Raw genomic sequence first — 16,950 nt, 5'->3', positions numbered from 1 at the left:
TTGATTTTTTGAAAAAGATGAACAAATTTGACAAATCATCAACATGATTAGAAAGATGGAAGAAAATCCAATTAAGAATCTAGAAAATATAATAAAACACAAAACTGGAATCAAATAATTTCCAACTTTATATGATTTTATGATGATAAAACTGAAAATACAAAATAGAGAAAAATCTTCGAGCATGTTAAATATCCAAACTAACAGAATCCCATATAAAGTTCTTTAATAATCCAATTGAGAGAAAGAAATCAAAGTATAAATGAAATGCCATGCCAAAGTAGGAATTCAGGGGATATTGGTGAAAAATTCCTAGTCCTGAATTGAGTCAAACTTTCAAAGAATAATTATAGTATTACTATACACATAAAATATTTTCAAAACATTGAGAAAGCACTATTAAATTTCACTGAATAATTATAATCCTAACACCTAAACAAGGGAAGGAAAAATTACAGAAGTCCAGACATTTAATGAAACTTAATTTAACAATTTTTAGTAAAATTCTGTCAACAAAATACAGTGATTGATCCAAAAACCAATCTGTGGTTAAAAAAATTAGATTCATGCCGGGAATACAAAAGATAGTTTAACATAAGGAAAAGAGTAAAGACAATCATATAGAAAAGAAAAACGACCTAAACCACATAATTTTTTGATATAGAAAAAAGCCTTTGTCACAATAGAACAAACATTTATGCTAAACCATCCTTCACTGACTATATATACAAAATTTAATTTTCAATTTTTTAATCATTAGAGTATGGCTTTGGTGATTGCTTCCATATAACAGTATGAAGTCTGGACTCAGTATTTAATTTACAGACTTTATATTTCCCAGTCTTCATTCATTATTCCCCTTTATGTTTTTTTTAACTTGAGTTGTTAGAATTCTATTGAATTTCATAATGTAACCTTTAAAAATTTGATTGACATAGCACTAGAAATTGGTTAAGTAGAGTAGCACTGACACTTGCCCTAAATTATGATCACCAGTCATGAATAATGAATATTTCCTCCAGCTATTTATAGTTTTCTTTTCTTCCTGAAGGATCACTTTATAATGTTGTTTATACAATTAGTTTGTATATTTCAGTAGTTTGATCCTAACATGTTATTTGAAGCTATTTATAGTTATTTACAATGTGATTTTTATCTCTATTACTACCCATTGAATCTTTTTGGCTATTATATAGAAATAGAATTGATTTTTGAGGGTTTACTTTGTAGAATGGAAATTTGCTATAAATTCTCATCTCAGTTACAATATCTCCTGATTTTTTAGGATTTTCTACGACATCTGTCAGTTATAAGCAAATAAGAATAACTAGATATACTCCTGTTTTCATCCCTTTAGGTCCTGGATTTGTCTTTCTTATTACTATTGGATTTCCAGAAAAATTTCAAATAGTATTGGGGAGAGTTGGTATTTTTTCGTTACTCTTATATTTATTGGGATAGCTGCTAGTGTTTCTCAGTTTCATATGATGCTTATTTTTTAGTATAGATTATTGTATATATGTGTATACACACTTAAATGGAAATACATATGTGTGTGCAAGTATCCATATTAAAATATTCCCTATCAGGAGGAAGTGTCCTGTCCAGTCAGTTTTATGATTACATCTAGGCTGCTCACTTAACATCAATGGATGCCTTACATGTTACAATGTCCTTAATGAGGATAGTTTTGGGATATCTCTTAGCTCTAATTTCATTGCCCTCCAACGTGTTCTGTTCACCCATGTCCCAAAGCATAAGTGCTGCCTGTGCCTATGTATGAATCCTAAAGAGGTATCCTTATTCCACTGAGCTTTTATACTTTTATGAGAGAATGAACTGAAATTTTAAGGGGGAAGTTTTATGAAGTTATTTTCATTGGTATTTAAAATACTTTGATAGAAATTTAAACTAAATTCTATAAGAGAGTGATGAATATAAAACTATACTTTGTAGCTCTTAAAATATGATTTGGAGAAGATTATGACAAAAAAGTAAGGTAATAAGGAGATTCTCATGAACAATATGTATCCTTACAGGAAATCTATAACATGTACTGATTTTTATATGCATTTCTTTTGTTTATATATAGATTCTGAAACAAAAGTAACAGAGCATCATGAGGGCTTGACTAAAGCCTATTGAGTTCTCTGGGATGATGAACTAATAAAGAGTACTTGAGACAGATGATTTAAAGCTGGTGGCAGTGGCAATGAAAAGTTGAAAAGGAAAAATAACTAAATATTTTGTTAGATTAGAATGATTGCTTTTTACATTATGGTCATATGGAGGAAATTCCATATTGGTTCTTATAAAAAAGTATACGTGCATATTATAACCATTTTTTCAAATTTTATATGTATGATACTAACAATTATTAACCTGTGCAAAAATTATCCTCTATCAAAATAATACTTACTTAAAAATGAAATAATTAAAAGTTAATAATGAAACAAAAGAAACATAGAAGTGAAATGATTAAAAGTTAATAATAACAAAAGTAACGGTAATAAAATGATTAAAAGTTCATATAACAAAAGTAACATGGAAGTAAAATGCCTTAAAAGTAAATATAACAAAAGTAACATGGAAGTAAATCCCTTAAAAGTTCATATAACAAAAGTAACATGGAAGTAAAATCCCTTAAAAGTTCATATAACAAAAGTTACATGGAAGCAAAATCCCTTAAAAGTTCATATAACAAAAGTTACATGGAAGTAAAATCCATTAAAAGTTCATATAACAAAACTTACATGGAAGTAAAATCCGTTAAAAGTTCATATAACAAAAGTAACATGAAAGTGAAATGATTAAAAGTAAATAATAGCAAAAGTAACACTAATAAAATGATTAGAAGTTCATATAACAAATGTAACATAGAAGTAAATTCCTTAAAAGTTCATATAACAAAAGTAACAAAGAAGTGAAATGATTAAAAACTTAATAATAACAAAAGTAACATGGAAGTAAAATCTCTTAAAAGTTCATATAACAAAAGTAACATGGAAGTAAATCCTTTAAAAGTTCATATAACAAAAGTAACATGGAAGTAAAATCCCTTAAAGGTTCATATAACAAATGTAACATGAAAGTGAAATGATTAAAAGTTAATAATACCAAAAGTAACGGTAATAAAATGATTAAAAGTTCATATAACAAAAGTCAACATGGATGTAAAATCTCTTAAAAGTTCATATAACAAAAGTAACAAGGAAATGAAATGACTACAAGTTAATAATTACAAAAGTAACAGTAATAAAATGAGTAAAAGTTAATAATAACAGAATAACAGTAATAAAATGATTAAAAGTTCATATAACAAAAGTAATATGGAAGTAAAATCCCTTAAAAGTTCATATAACAAAAGTAACATAGAAGTGAAATGATTAAAAGTTCATAGAACAAATGTAACATGTAAGTAAAATCCCTTAAAAGTTCATATAACAAAAGTCAACATGGATGTAAAATCCCTTAAAAGTTCATATAACAAAAGTCAACATGGATGTAAAATCCCTTAAAAGTTCATATAACAAAAGTAACATGGAAGTGAAATGATTAAAAGTTCATATAACAAAATAACATGGAAGTAAATCCCTTAAAAGTTCATATAACAAAAGTAACATGGAAGTGAAATGATTAAAAGTTAATAACAACAAAAGTAACAGTAATAAAATGATTAAAAGTTAATAATAACAGAATAACAGTAATAAAATGATTAAAAGTTCATATAACAAAAGTAACATGGAAGTAAAATCCCTTAAAAGTTCATACAGCAAAAGTAACATACAAGTAAAATGATGAAAAGTAAATATAACAAAAGTAATTGCGTTTTCCATTTTTGCCATATCTTTCAGGTTCTGTGTCTTCTTTCCATCAATTTCTATAGTAAGACCCAAATATGATTTTTTTCCAAAAAATCTCTAATTTTCTTAATAGCCTTAAGTATTTTCCGGCGGTCTTTCTTCCTGTTGACTTCGATTTCCTTTGGAAAGAAAAATTAAAAGTGTAATTTTGCATCTACTTATTCAGATGAATAGATTTTCTAATTCTTTACATAATGAACCTGAAAATGAAGCTGCTATAGGATCATTTCTAAAGAACACAGATTTTCCAACAATAGAAAAATATTCCCTAGGTCTGGATGAAGTAAAAAATTACATCGTACAATCCTAAAATACATTAAGGAACTACCATAATAGTTTGCCTTTGTGAAACGTTTTGGGATTTCATGCATTAATTGTTATTTATCTAGATGGGAGTCCAATGATGCTTGTGCTATTGAAACAATCCCGAATTGAAAAAAAATTAAATGGAAAATTATATTAATTAAAACATTCCTGTTTACTTAAGTAAAAGAATGAATAATAAAATCAATCAATACTTAAATGTATTAATAATTTATTTTTAAAATTAAAAATTAAATTAAAATTGAAGGCTCAGAATATCAGACATTTACAGCTTAAAGGAACTTAAATCAAATACTATATTTTAGGAAAATCCTAGAAACATGTTATGAGAGAAAGTATACTTTAAAACCCTCAAAATTCTATTCTCTTAGGAAATAAATGAATCCAAGTAGAATTTTTTTTTTGTCTAGTAAGTTATCATATTTCATGGATCAAGTATCTCTAGTCAAAGACAAAGGTATCATACTAAACAGGATTTGCAATTTAGGCCTTATAAAATATGAGATTCTATTTACTATAAATGAAATGAAATTTTGCCATTTTCCATGATTAATGTTTTTTAATCTGTTTCAGTGAAATTAATCTGACTGTTCAAAAACTACAAAACTGCTTTCCTGGTTACCAGTGGGTTTTTTTTTTTTTTTAATGCACAGAGTTCTAAAAAAGAATGACAGGTGGCTTAGCAAATTGAGAGCTAGGCCTAGAAACAAGAGGTCCTTAACTCAGATATGGCTGGGGAGGTAGACTCTAAATGATCATCATAATGCAAACACCAACAACATAGAAATTGGTTCTGATCAAGGATACATGTAATACCCAATGAAATTGAGCAACAGATTCAGGAAGGGTGGGGAGAGGGCAGGGAGGGGAAGAATATAATTCTTATAACCAAGGAATAATGTTCTAAAAATTGATTAAATAAATTAAATTTTTAAAAAGTCATTAATTCAAATGTGGCCTTATATACTCTTTTTTTTTTTCATTTCATTTCATTTCATTTATTTTTTAATTTGGTCAATTTCAAACATTAATCCTTGGTTACAAAAATCATATACTATTCCTCCCTCCCCTCCCCCTTCCCACCCTTCCCATTGCTGATGCGCAATTCCACTGGGTATTACATGTGTCCTTGATCATAACCTGTTTCCATGCTGTTGATGTTTGCACTAGGATGTTCCTTTATGGTCTACATCCCCAAACATATCCCCCTAGACCCATGTAATCAAGCAGTTGTTTTTCTTCAGTGTTTCTACTCCTACAGTTTTTCTTCTGAATGTGAATAGTGTTCTTTCTCATAGATCCCTCTGGGTTCTTCAGGATCACTGCATTGCCACTAATGGAAAAATCGATTACATTCGATTGTACCACAGTGTATCAGTCTCTGTGTACAATGTTCTCCTGGTTCTGCTCCTTTCACTCTGCATTACTTCTTGGAGGCTTTTCCAGTTCCCATGGAATTCCTCTATTTTATTATTCCTTTGAGCACAATAGTAATTCCATCACCAACATATACCATAATTTGTTCAGCCATTCCCCAACTGAAGGGCATCCCCTCATTTTCCAATTTTTTGCCACCAAAAAGAGTGCAGCTACGAATATTCGTGTACATGTCTTTTTCCTTATTATCTCTTTGAGGTACAAACCCAGCAGTGTTATGGCTGGATCAATGGGCAGACAGTCTTTTAGCCCCTTTTGGGCATAGTTCCAAATGGCCCTCCAGAATGGTTGGATCAATTCACAAGTCTACCAGCAATGCAAATATCCCAACTTTTCCACACCCCCTCTCCCCATCATTCATTACTTTCTTTTGCTGTCATATTAGCCAATCTTCTAGGTATGAGGTGAGTTGTTTTGATTTGCATTTCTCTGATTATTAGATTTTTAGAACACTGTCCCTTGCTCATTTATTAATTATAGAATGGCTTGATTTTTTTGGACAATTGATTTACTTTTTGTCAATTTGAGTAATTAGACCTTTGTCAGAGATTTTGTTATGAAGATTGTTTCCCAATTTGTTACTTCCCTTCTAATTTTGGTTGCATTGGTTTTGTTTGTACAAAACTTTTTTAATTTGATGTAATCAAAATTATTTATTTTACATTTTGTCCCAAAAGCTATGATGTTTGGACTTGTCATAGACTGTCTTGCTGAGGTCACTTAACCCATGTCTATTCCACTGATCCTCCTTTCTCCCTCTTAGCCATTACCAAATTGTTTTGATGACCACTGCTTTATAGTATAGTTTGAGATCTGGTACTAAAAAGGCTACCATAGTTTGAGATCTGGTACTACAAAGGCCACCTTCCTTTGCGTTTTTTTTTTTTCATTATTTCCCTGGATATCCTTGATCTTTTGTTCTTCTCCAAAAGAACTTTGAGCTTTTCTTTGATGTTTGATAGAATTCCCTTGTTAATTCATCAGGCCTGGGGATGTTTTTCTTAAGGAGATCCTTGATGGCTTGTTCAATTTCTTTTTCTGATATGGGATTATTTAAGAATTCTATTTCTTCATATGTTAATCTAGGCAATTTATATTTTTGTAAACATTCATCTATATCACCTAGATTAGCATACTTACTTTTAGCGAGCGATTGTCCAGTATAAGGAGTTTTCCACCATTTATTCCTTTACAATAAAATTTTACAACATACTCCTCCATTCCAATGCTCCATAACCAATTACCAACTTCAATATTTGTCCACTGTGTTGGCAATGTTTTAGGGGCTTCAGTAGAATAAGGACAGTAATCATCCAATACCTAGAGATCAAGAGACACAATATTTAAAAAGCTTCCATGACTATATGTTAATATAACCATAGACAGCAAAAACTCAAAGGAGCCTTAGAGACCATTTTTCCAAAATCATCCCTCCTTTCACAGTTCGTTTTTTTATAATTTTTGCTTTTCAAGGCTGCTGTATTTCTTATCCCCACCACCCTTTTCTTTCATCTGTATGTCAAAAATTCACAGAACAACAAGAGATCTGAAGTGAGTTTTGTAAACCAGGAAAAAACTTTATTTTTTGCAATGAAAATACTTTGGAGCCTTTTTAAAAATAGCAGTATTCTAAAACAGGCAAAATACTCGATATATTTTCACTTAAGGAGTGATGACTTTGTAAGGGAATGTATTAATACTAAAATGTTTCCACCTACTCCAAGTTAAGACAAGATGAGAGGAAAATTATCTACATCCAAAGTGTATTCAGTTATTCTCCATGGCCAAAATAAATTGAACTAAAATCTACCTTTACCCAGGTAGTTTTGTCTCTTCTTTGGCCAGGAACACAGGCCACTTTACCCAATATCCACCCAGGAAGGAAGTTGAGGCAACTTGGCCTGGTGGGAGCTGCTGGGGTTTCGAAGAGTCATCATCAGGTTCTAAGACTAGAAGTTAGATTAGCTAGGTGTTAGCTAACTTTAGAATCTAGTGATGGTTCTTATAAAGGCAAAGAACCCTCAAGTCCCCAATTCCATCTTCCAGTGTCTGATATCCATAACTTTCCAATTGAGGTTACCATATCAGTTGAGAAACTGGTCAGGAACTATTAAAGTGCATCCTAGTTTTTTGTCTATTTCTACTGATGGGTAATATTTCTAGAAAGTAAATGGAAACAAATCTTACTTTTTTTTTTTACAAGATTTTGGCAAGTTGACCATCATGATTACAAATACTAAATATATTCAATGTTGTCACCTTTAGGTTTGGAGGAAAGCTTGTATTTTGTTGCCATTTATTATTTTATAAGTAAAAGAAAATTGAAAAAAATATGCCCATCTCCATTAGACAGTGTTGTGGGGGTCCTTTTTCAGTATCTATTAAGAGATGGGGGCTATCCTTAGAGGATTCAAAAGAATTCCAAATGTGAGGCAATTCAGAATTTTATTCTTGCTAGCTAGAGCACAAACAAAATTGGGCAGGTCAGAAATACCTCCTAATGCCTGGTGGGTGATGAAATCTTTAGTTGGACTTACTCATATGTACATGTGTATCTATTTATTTATGTATGTGTAAAAATATGTGTGTGAAGATCAATAGATATTTTCTCAATTGACCTCATACCTCATATTCTTTTTTTATTTTTAATATTTTTTCAAGTTTATATGATTCATTTTCTTTCCCTTTTTCCCTCCCAGAAGCAATAAGCAATTCTACTGGATTGTACAAATGTTATCCCTTGATATCTAATTTTATATTATTCATTTTTACCATAGAGCTCAAACACCAAATCATATATTCATATAAACAAGTTCTAAGTGTTAAGTCTTAAGTTTCTTTTTCATTTCTATTCCCATAGTTCTCTCTCTCAATATAGATAGGATTCTTTCTCATAAGTCCTTCAGGAATGTCCTGGACTATTGTATGCTGCGAGTAGTAAAGTTCATTATGTTGGATAGTTCTACAATGTTTCACTTTCAGTGTATATCATTCGATTGGTTCTGCTCATTTCACTCTGCTTCAGTTCATGAAGGTCTTTCCAGTTCATATAGAAATCAAGTAGGTCATCATTCCTTATAACACAATAGTATTCCATCACCAACATATACCACAATTTGTTTAGTCATTCCCTAACTGAGGAATATCCCCTCATTTTCCAATTTTTGCCACCACAAAGAGCTCAGCTATGAATATTTTGTATACGCATTTTTCCTTATTATCTCTTTGGAGTACAAACCCAGCAGTGGTATTGCTGGATCAAAGGATCAAATGTGTTCTTTTAAATCCCTTTGCTCATAATTCCAAATTTCCCTCCAGAATGCTTGTATTAATTCACAACTCCACTAGCAATGCATTAGTGTCCCAATTCTGCCATATCCCCTTCAACATTTATTATTTTCCTTCATTGACATATTGGCCCATCTGTGGCTCTCATGTTCTTTTTTTTGCTCAGTAACACAGGCACAGTCAATCAAGACATACACATGCAATCTCTCCTCTTATTTTACCAACAACCGAAAGTGGTATTTCTTGTTAAACTTTTACCATTTTACCTACCTGTTATTTTTTAAATATTGTACAGCCCCTTCAGAGACCCCTTCTGTCTCATGGAGGGAAAATTATCCTAATATGTTATCACTTCCTACCTGCATCAGCCCATAACAATTCAACTTGCACTTTTCTCTAGGTTAAGTGTATTTCAATACTCTGTGCCATCATTTTAGAAAATTTTTAGCCAACAATATTCTGAGGCCAAAAGTTGAATCAATTATCCTTTGTCCTTAGAACATCCAAATACAGAGAATTCAAATGTTTTAAGAGTTCTTAATCATTCCCTTTTCTTGAGAGAGGTTCTTGAATGATCTCTGGGAACAAAAAAGTGACTTCAAGGCCAAACAGTTGCCGCTATGGTACTTTTGCTCCTTACTCGGGTAATTTTATTCCTGATTAATACTGATTATTAATTATGACAGAATGTTAACTCCTCAATCCAAGGTAAATTATAGTTTTCTAATTCAAGAAAAAGCTCACTCTCTAGTAATTTAAATGGGGAAACAAACTTAAATCTTTGATAAATTTAACATAATGAAAATTTACCTCTTGATCAATTTCTTCCCACTTGTGCACATTCTTTACTTGTTTGTCATGTTTTTTAAAATGAAAGAAGTTCCACAGCTTGCGTTCTTTGATATTGCTAGAATCATACAACATTTGAAAGGGAAATAATTATTAAAACACAAAAATACATTCTACTATGACACAAAAAAAGATCTTAAATAGATGCACACTATAAAAATTTCATGAATTTCAATTCTGAAAAAAAAGACAAAGCTACATGTTAAAAGAGTTTGGAGTTACACTTTTTGTAGGATACGTGCTATGTCAGCACATGTATTAGAGAAGGGGCAAGATCAAATTTGGCGCTATAGGTAAAAATATAAAACTAGATATGGAAGCCAGTTAAGTTAAATATGTGTGCATATGGCACAATATCATTTCTCTACTTCTTCCTCCTCCACATTAACCACAACTAATACATGATTTGTCTTGTAAGGAGTGAGGGGGTCACTGATTTAGATCTCAAGTAACGCTAGATGTCAACTTGTAATATTTTATAGATGGGAAGTCTGTAACCTATTGATCAGAAAATACTTGAATTTGAACACATGACTAGGTGATAAAACTCCAGTCTGAATGCAGATAACTCAGATTCCATGTCCTATACTTTTCCCACTAAGTTGTTATTATCAGACTCAAAAAGAAATGGATCTCTCTGGGTCACATCCATAAACTGTGAATTTGACACCTTTACTCTATGCCAGCACCCATTAAAGGAAGATTTGAACAACTGAGAAAATTCATATAAATAATGTTCTTTTGTAGAAAGGGGCAAAAAAACATAGCAAACAGTAGCCAAAGAGGTAAATTCCAGGAGAAATAAAATGTTTTGTTTATTAAGAATATTGTTATCCATATATAAAAAGTACATCTCTTACTGGAACCAGGAAAATCTCTTTTTAGGCTTTCCCTCTGTAGGTTTTCCAGTGCTAATAATCTCTTCCTCCACTACTATTTCTTCTTCTTCTTTTTCTTTTTTTATTTGGGTCTCTAAGAAAAATAAATAATTCAATGAGTACAACAGTACACAAATATTTTACTAGGATTAGCAAGGGACAACAGCAATCTTTCATTGGTTACTATTGCTGACCAAGGCTTAGACATCTTATAAAGTGAAGGACCTACCTTTGGCCTTGATTTTAGAGCCAGAAGCCATGAAGTCACCGCTGGGAAGGTAACTATCTGAATATCTTCTCCGGGCCTCATTTTTCTCACCTACAAAATGAAGGGATTAAAGTGGGTGGTCTTTGAGGTTCCTTCTAAGACTGATGATCTAGGATATCTACCAAGAAAATACTAGTCCCATTGCAAGGGCAGTTTAAAACAAGTAAAGCTAGATTGAAGAAGACTTAAAAGGATGAGACAGTCAAAAATGTTGATTAATCAGTTGGCAGTGGTGGTGGTGATCCTTATGTTTGAAAAGTACCAGTGACATCACAGAGTAATATCTTCACTTGTGTATGAATTGGATTTAAGTGAGTTGCACAAAATTGTCAGCCTCACTCTTTCTTGCAGAATCATCTAAATCCTTTGGCAAGACAAAAGTCTGGATGACTGACACTGAACCTAGATGATTGACACTGAACCTAAATGACTTTAGTGTCTTAGATGTCCAACCAAACTCTACGCACTCCACAGTGCTTACTTCAGCTACATTCATGGTTACTGAAGCAAATTTTCTCATCCAACCTATTCCAGGAGGAGGTATTCACAAGCCTGGAGTAGATATCAACCTAACTTAACCCATCTGTTCAGTTTTAACAGGCTGCTCCACATGCTACAACTTCTTGGAACCACAGGTGAGAGCTAAGTGACAACTAGACACCAAAGGTAGATAAGCAGCCCTGAAAAGCGTTCAGCAAGCCCTCACACTAGAGGTTCTAATATTCTCTGAACAACAATCATATTAATTGTTGGTACTTGGCAGCCAAAAAAAAGTCAGCCCCTGAAGTACAGCATTCATTTTCAAACTGTTGCTCAATTCACCAGTATTCATTCTTCCAGATATCAGATTCATAAGGCTGAACCAGATTTCCTTCTGTTAGCAATGACAGTGATACTCCAAATGTTCACAGATTCACAGTGCAAAAGGAATGCAAGTAATGGATGGCACCCAGGAAAAAGGTGTTTTCTAATGAACAATTTATACAAGTGATATTTATAGCTAAAATAGGAAACCTTCTCTATTTGCCAATAAATAAATTTATGGAGTATGGCATATGATAGATATAAACAAATTTTTGCCTAAAGAATAAATGGGTCAAAGAATGAATCATAGAAACAATCAATAATTTCATTAAAGACAATGATTATAAGGAGACAACATATCAAATTTTTTAGCATGTAGCCAAAGCCGTACTTAGAGGAAAATTCACATCTCTTATTGCTTATATCAGGTAAAGTAGAAAAAGAGCAGGTCATAAGGGAATTGGTGATACAACTAAAAATCCTAGAAAAGGACAAATTTAAAAATCCTCAATTAAACAGCAAATTGGAAATCATGAAAATCAAGCAAGGGATGAATAGATTGAAAGTAAGAAAACCATAGAACTAATAAAATAAGACAAATAGTTTGTTTTATGAAAAAATAAAATAAATAAATCATCGGCATACTTGATTAAAAGGGCATTTTGATTTCATTATATTAAAAAGGTTTTGCACAAATAAAACAAATGTACTTAAGATTAGAAATGAAAAAACAAATTCTGAGGAAAAATTTATAGCAATTTTTGACAAAAGTCTCATTTCTTAAATATAAAGAGAACTGAGTCAAATTTATAATACACAACATTCCTCAATTGAGAAATGGTCAAAGGATTTGAATAGGCATTTCTCAGAAGAGATTAAAACTTTACATAGCCATATTTTAAAAAATTCCCAATCACTATTGATGAAAGAAATGAAAATTAAGCCAACTCTGCAAAATGATCTCATACCCTTCAGATTAGCTAACATGACCAAAATGGAAAATGATAAATGTTGAAGAGGAGGTGGGAAAATTGTAACACTAATAAAATTCATTGGTGATAGTGTGAATCGATACAACCATTCTGGAGACTTATATGAAACAATACCCAAAGGTCTATACAACAATCTCACTAAAGGTTCAGGATCCCAAATGGATCAAAGATAGAATAAAAGGAATTAACTGTGCCAAAATATTATTATCAGCTCTTTTTATAGTGGCAAAGAATTGGAAACTGAGGGGTTGTCCATTATTTAGTGGTTGAATGATCAAGCTGTGGAATATGGTTGTAATGGATTACTATTATGCCATAAGGAACAATGAACAGGATGAATTCAGAAAAAGTGAGCAGAACAACTATAACTAGAGACTATAACAGAAATATTATACAATGATCAACTGTGAAGGACTAAACCATTATCATTAAGCTTCCAAGGTAATACATGAAGAACATACTATCAATGGTCAAGGAAGCTACAAAAAAAAAATCTGAGTGTAGATCAAAACTTGACATCTTCCACTATAATAGTTATATTATAAATTATAAGTTATATTATAAATCTTCATGAGATTTCTATTGAATATGTGTGTTATGTGTCTATCATGATGGGAACCATATGGAAATAGGTATTACATGATAGTATGAGTATAACCTATATCAGATTCTTCACCCCCTCAGGTAGGGAAAGGGAGATGGGGGTATCTGAATTTTAAAATGTCAAAAGAAATGGCCAAAATTATTCCTATAAGTAATTGAATTAAAAAAAAAAAAGATTTTGTTGCAATGAGACCAACAGAACGTTGATAAACCAAAATGGATGTCATTAAAGTAGGATGGATAATAGACTCTAACCAAAACCATGTCCCAAGGATGTAATAAGAAATCATATAAAGATTGTCTTCAGTCTAAACATGATCATAGATATTAAAAAAAACTTAGGTGGATAATAAGTTGATTTTATATGTCAGATAGATAGTAATAGGGAAAGAGGAACAAGATCTTTTTCTGTATTATTTCAAAAGAAGGGAATACAACTAAATTATTAAAAAAAGCATGAGCAAAATAAAATTGTACTGAAATCTTTTCTAAAAGCTTAAGTAATTTAGCAATAGTGTGGCCTGGATGTTGAGAAAATGAGTTTCCTATCACTGCATATTTTGAGGCAGAAGCTAAATGACATTCTGACATACATATAGGATAGATTTCTATAGCAATTAAAATGTTATAGTAGAATATTTCCAAGGTCCCTTATAGTTCAATCACCCAGAGAGGGATCACCAATAGTTGAGAAAGCCTTATAAAGCAGCTGGCATTCTCATTATTAGAGATATGAAGGGAAAAGGATTATTAGAGATATGAAGGGAAAAGGAATAGAGACCAGAGATTCGGTGAGTGATAGAAACATTTGTTCCAAATTTCTCTTTTCTATCAGAAAACTTTAGGGTCAAATGTTTTGAGCAAGGATATATGTCTTACCTGAATTGAAATCCCCTTGGGCTAATAATTGCCCTGGTGATAAATCTTCATTTTTTATCTCTTTAGGTTTTATTTTAAATTGTTCTAGTAATAATTCTTCTTCTGGGGCCAATGGTAAAAATGTGCCTTCTTTATTTGATTCATCAGGTTTCTGTTCCATATTCACTTTGTATGTGTTCATGTCTTTATATTTGTCTTGAAAAATGTTAGCCTGAAATTTACCAAATGAACCAAAATAAATCTATTAATTACACGCTATTCAATCCTTTTCCTCTCCAACAGTCACAACCATCTCATTTATTCCTGCTAGCCACTTATCTGACCTCTTTATTCTCAAATGACCCCTTAAGATCTATTACATTCAAAAACATATGCACAAATTCCATGACTAGTAGCTATTGAGTAAAACTAATCAGGATAGGACGAGAGATTTACATGAGATTAGAGACAGGGATAGGTTTGGGAACTGAGATGGGGACATGGATGGGAATGGGAAGAGGGAAAGAGATAGGCATGTAGATAGGAATGAGGTTAGGGATAGAATCCAAAGCTTAAAAGCTCTCCCAGCTAAGAATTGTGTTTTTCAAGGCAAGGTGACACCTTCACTGCCATTTAGGTGCAGGAAGCTGCCAAAAGCAGTAAGATGTTACTGACCTGGTGAGCTTCAGACATCCAGGATGGACATCAGGGGGACCACTTCAATACATATCACTTCCTAACACTACAAAATGAAGCCTCTCTTCCTGCATAGTTCTGTATATACAGGGGGAAAGACAGTTTCTGCTTCTAGGAGGATTGTAATTTAGTAAAATGGACTCCAAGAGATGTTCAAAAACAGTCAGTGGAAATACCATAATAGCTGAGAAATTACAGTGACAAGCCCTTTTGCAAACTAGAAGAATGTTAGGGCAGGTCTGATGAGTAAGTAACCTGGCCTTAGATAGAGGTATAGATATCGACACATACACACATACACATATATAAATAAATGTGTGCATGCATTTATGTGCATATATATGTATATACTGACACACAGATTTACATGCGTATAGAAAAAAGGAAAAATGATATTCACTACTAAGAGCTTCTTCCATGTCTGGTCTTCTGGTCCTCAGCTAAGCTCTGGGTATATAAGATTTATATGACTACAAAGATATAGATATAGATATATGCATATATATATATTATATATAATAAAAAATTTATGTCATGGTACTCTGGGAATTAAGTATGGAACCCTCTGGTGTCAGAGTATGGAAGGTACTGGGTTTAGACTTTATCCAATAACAACAGGAAAGCCTTGATAATATGTGACCGAGACACTGGGTTTAATCCTCAAATACAAAAAGAATTTACTGATGTGATAGATGGCAGAACCAGTCTAACTAATCTTTGTGAAATCATTGCCAAATGGCGCTTGCTATCCATTCCATCCATTCTACCACTGAGACCCCAGGACTTCTGAAGCATTCCATCTTGTGCTTCAGCTGAACCTTATTTTAAATGTTGTACTTTCCACTTAGAGTATCGAGTAAGAGTGTCTCAAGATCAGGAAATGTTTCATTTTTTCTCTTTATGTCTCCAGCGCTTAGCAGCATTTTGCACACATCCAGAGGTACTTCAATTAGTAGTTACAATGATAGCATAAAAGTAGGGGAAATTGATTGTAAAGCCTATATTCTAGCAGACTTCAGAGGCACATTCACAGAGAAAATAATAATAAAAAAGCCTGGTGGGTCTTCTTCATTTCAGAAGGAAGAAAGCTACTGATTCACATCTTAAGACCTAAGAGTAGTTAATAGCTGCAACGGAGTAAGGGAAGCAAGGAAGAAGGATACCCCAGCCGATGATCCTTTCTCTTGATCAAGTAGACACAATTCATGGATTAGTAGTAGTAGTAGGCTGGGGTTCCCAAATGATTTCCATACTGGATTTTCTAAAGAGTCATAAGTAGAAGTAGGCAGAGAGTAGTGATATGGGAGTTTTGGTCAATTCACCTTTCATAAAGCAGTCCTCTTAGGCCAAGAAGAGTTTTAGTAAGATTGAAAAGTTTTGTTTGGACTGATCAAAAGAATGGATGAATGAAATAGGAAGCATTTATTTCATGCATTATTATGGGCACCATTCTCACTGACTGCTTTGCTTTCCACCACTTTTATCACTGTGAACACAACTAACATTCAATAAAACTTGATTAATGGGGAGGAACTGTGTTGTCTTACCTGCTCAAAGATAGCTTGGATGTTTTTTCTACATCCCTGATCTTCTTCTATTAATATTTTCAGTACCCCAATAACAAATTTCAGGTCACTGTAGAAGAAAAGGTAGCAGTTTCATACAACTGGCAATCAAACCATCTTGGAATTAAAGAGATTTGGACTCAAGTTCTAGTTCTAGAACCTAGTTGTTAGTTTCCACTAATTAGTTGTATTAACTTGGGCAAGTCACTTAGCCTTTCTAGGCTAGGTAGGAACATCTATTTGGTTCTCTACCTTTTAGTTCAACATTTTTTAAAATATATGTCTGCATATATATTTTAAATATCATTCCAGAAATCTCCTAGATATCTAAAGTAATTTCTGTAGACCTCTTAAAATTGCAATTGAAATTCTTAGCTCATTAAATTCTCTAAAGGTTGTATACAAGTTGTAACCAGTTTTGATGAAGTCCATCCATCATTATCTATGTGACAAATGCAGCACACCCCTAATGAGTTATGATTTTGCCACTGAAAAAGGTGTTTATGGGCTTTCATAATGATGTTC

At 32.3% G+C, this 16,950-nt stretch overlaps 1 protein-coding gene across 1 annotated transcript; it reads right to left on the bottom strand.

Moving 5' to 3' along the window:
- Positions 1-3,707: 3,707 nt before the first annotated feature.
- LOC100014111 (uncharacterized) lies at positions 3,708-16,465 on the bottom strand. The gene is made up of 7 exons (XM_056826334.1): positions 16,408-16,465; positions 14,186-14,396; positions 10,869-10,958; positions 10,622-10,733; positions 9,723-9,819; positions 6,765-6,944; positions 3,708-3,982 (listed from the first exon to the last, which is right to left on the bottom strand). Exons 2-7 carry the CDS (start codon positions 14,364-14,366, stop codon positions 3,881-3,883), a joined length of 762 nt encoding a protein of 253 aa, XP_056682312.1. The 5' UTR covers positions 14,367-14,396; positions 16,408-16,465; the 3' UTR covers positions 3,708-3,880.
- Positions 16,466-16,950: the final 485 nt, after the last annotated feature.

Source organism: Monodelphis domestica, chromosome 4 (assembly GCF_027887165.1).
Source record: "Monodelphis domestica isolate mMonDom1 chromosome 4, mMonDom1.pri, whole genome shotgun sequence".
Taxonomy (NCBI): domain Eukaryota; kingdom Metazoa; phylum Chordata; class Mammalia; order Didelphimorphia; family Didelphidae; genus Monodelphis; species Monodelphis domestica.
This window is presented reverse-complemented; position numbering and strand designations above follow the sequence as displayed.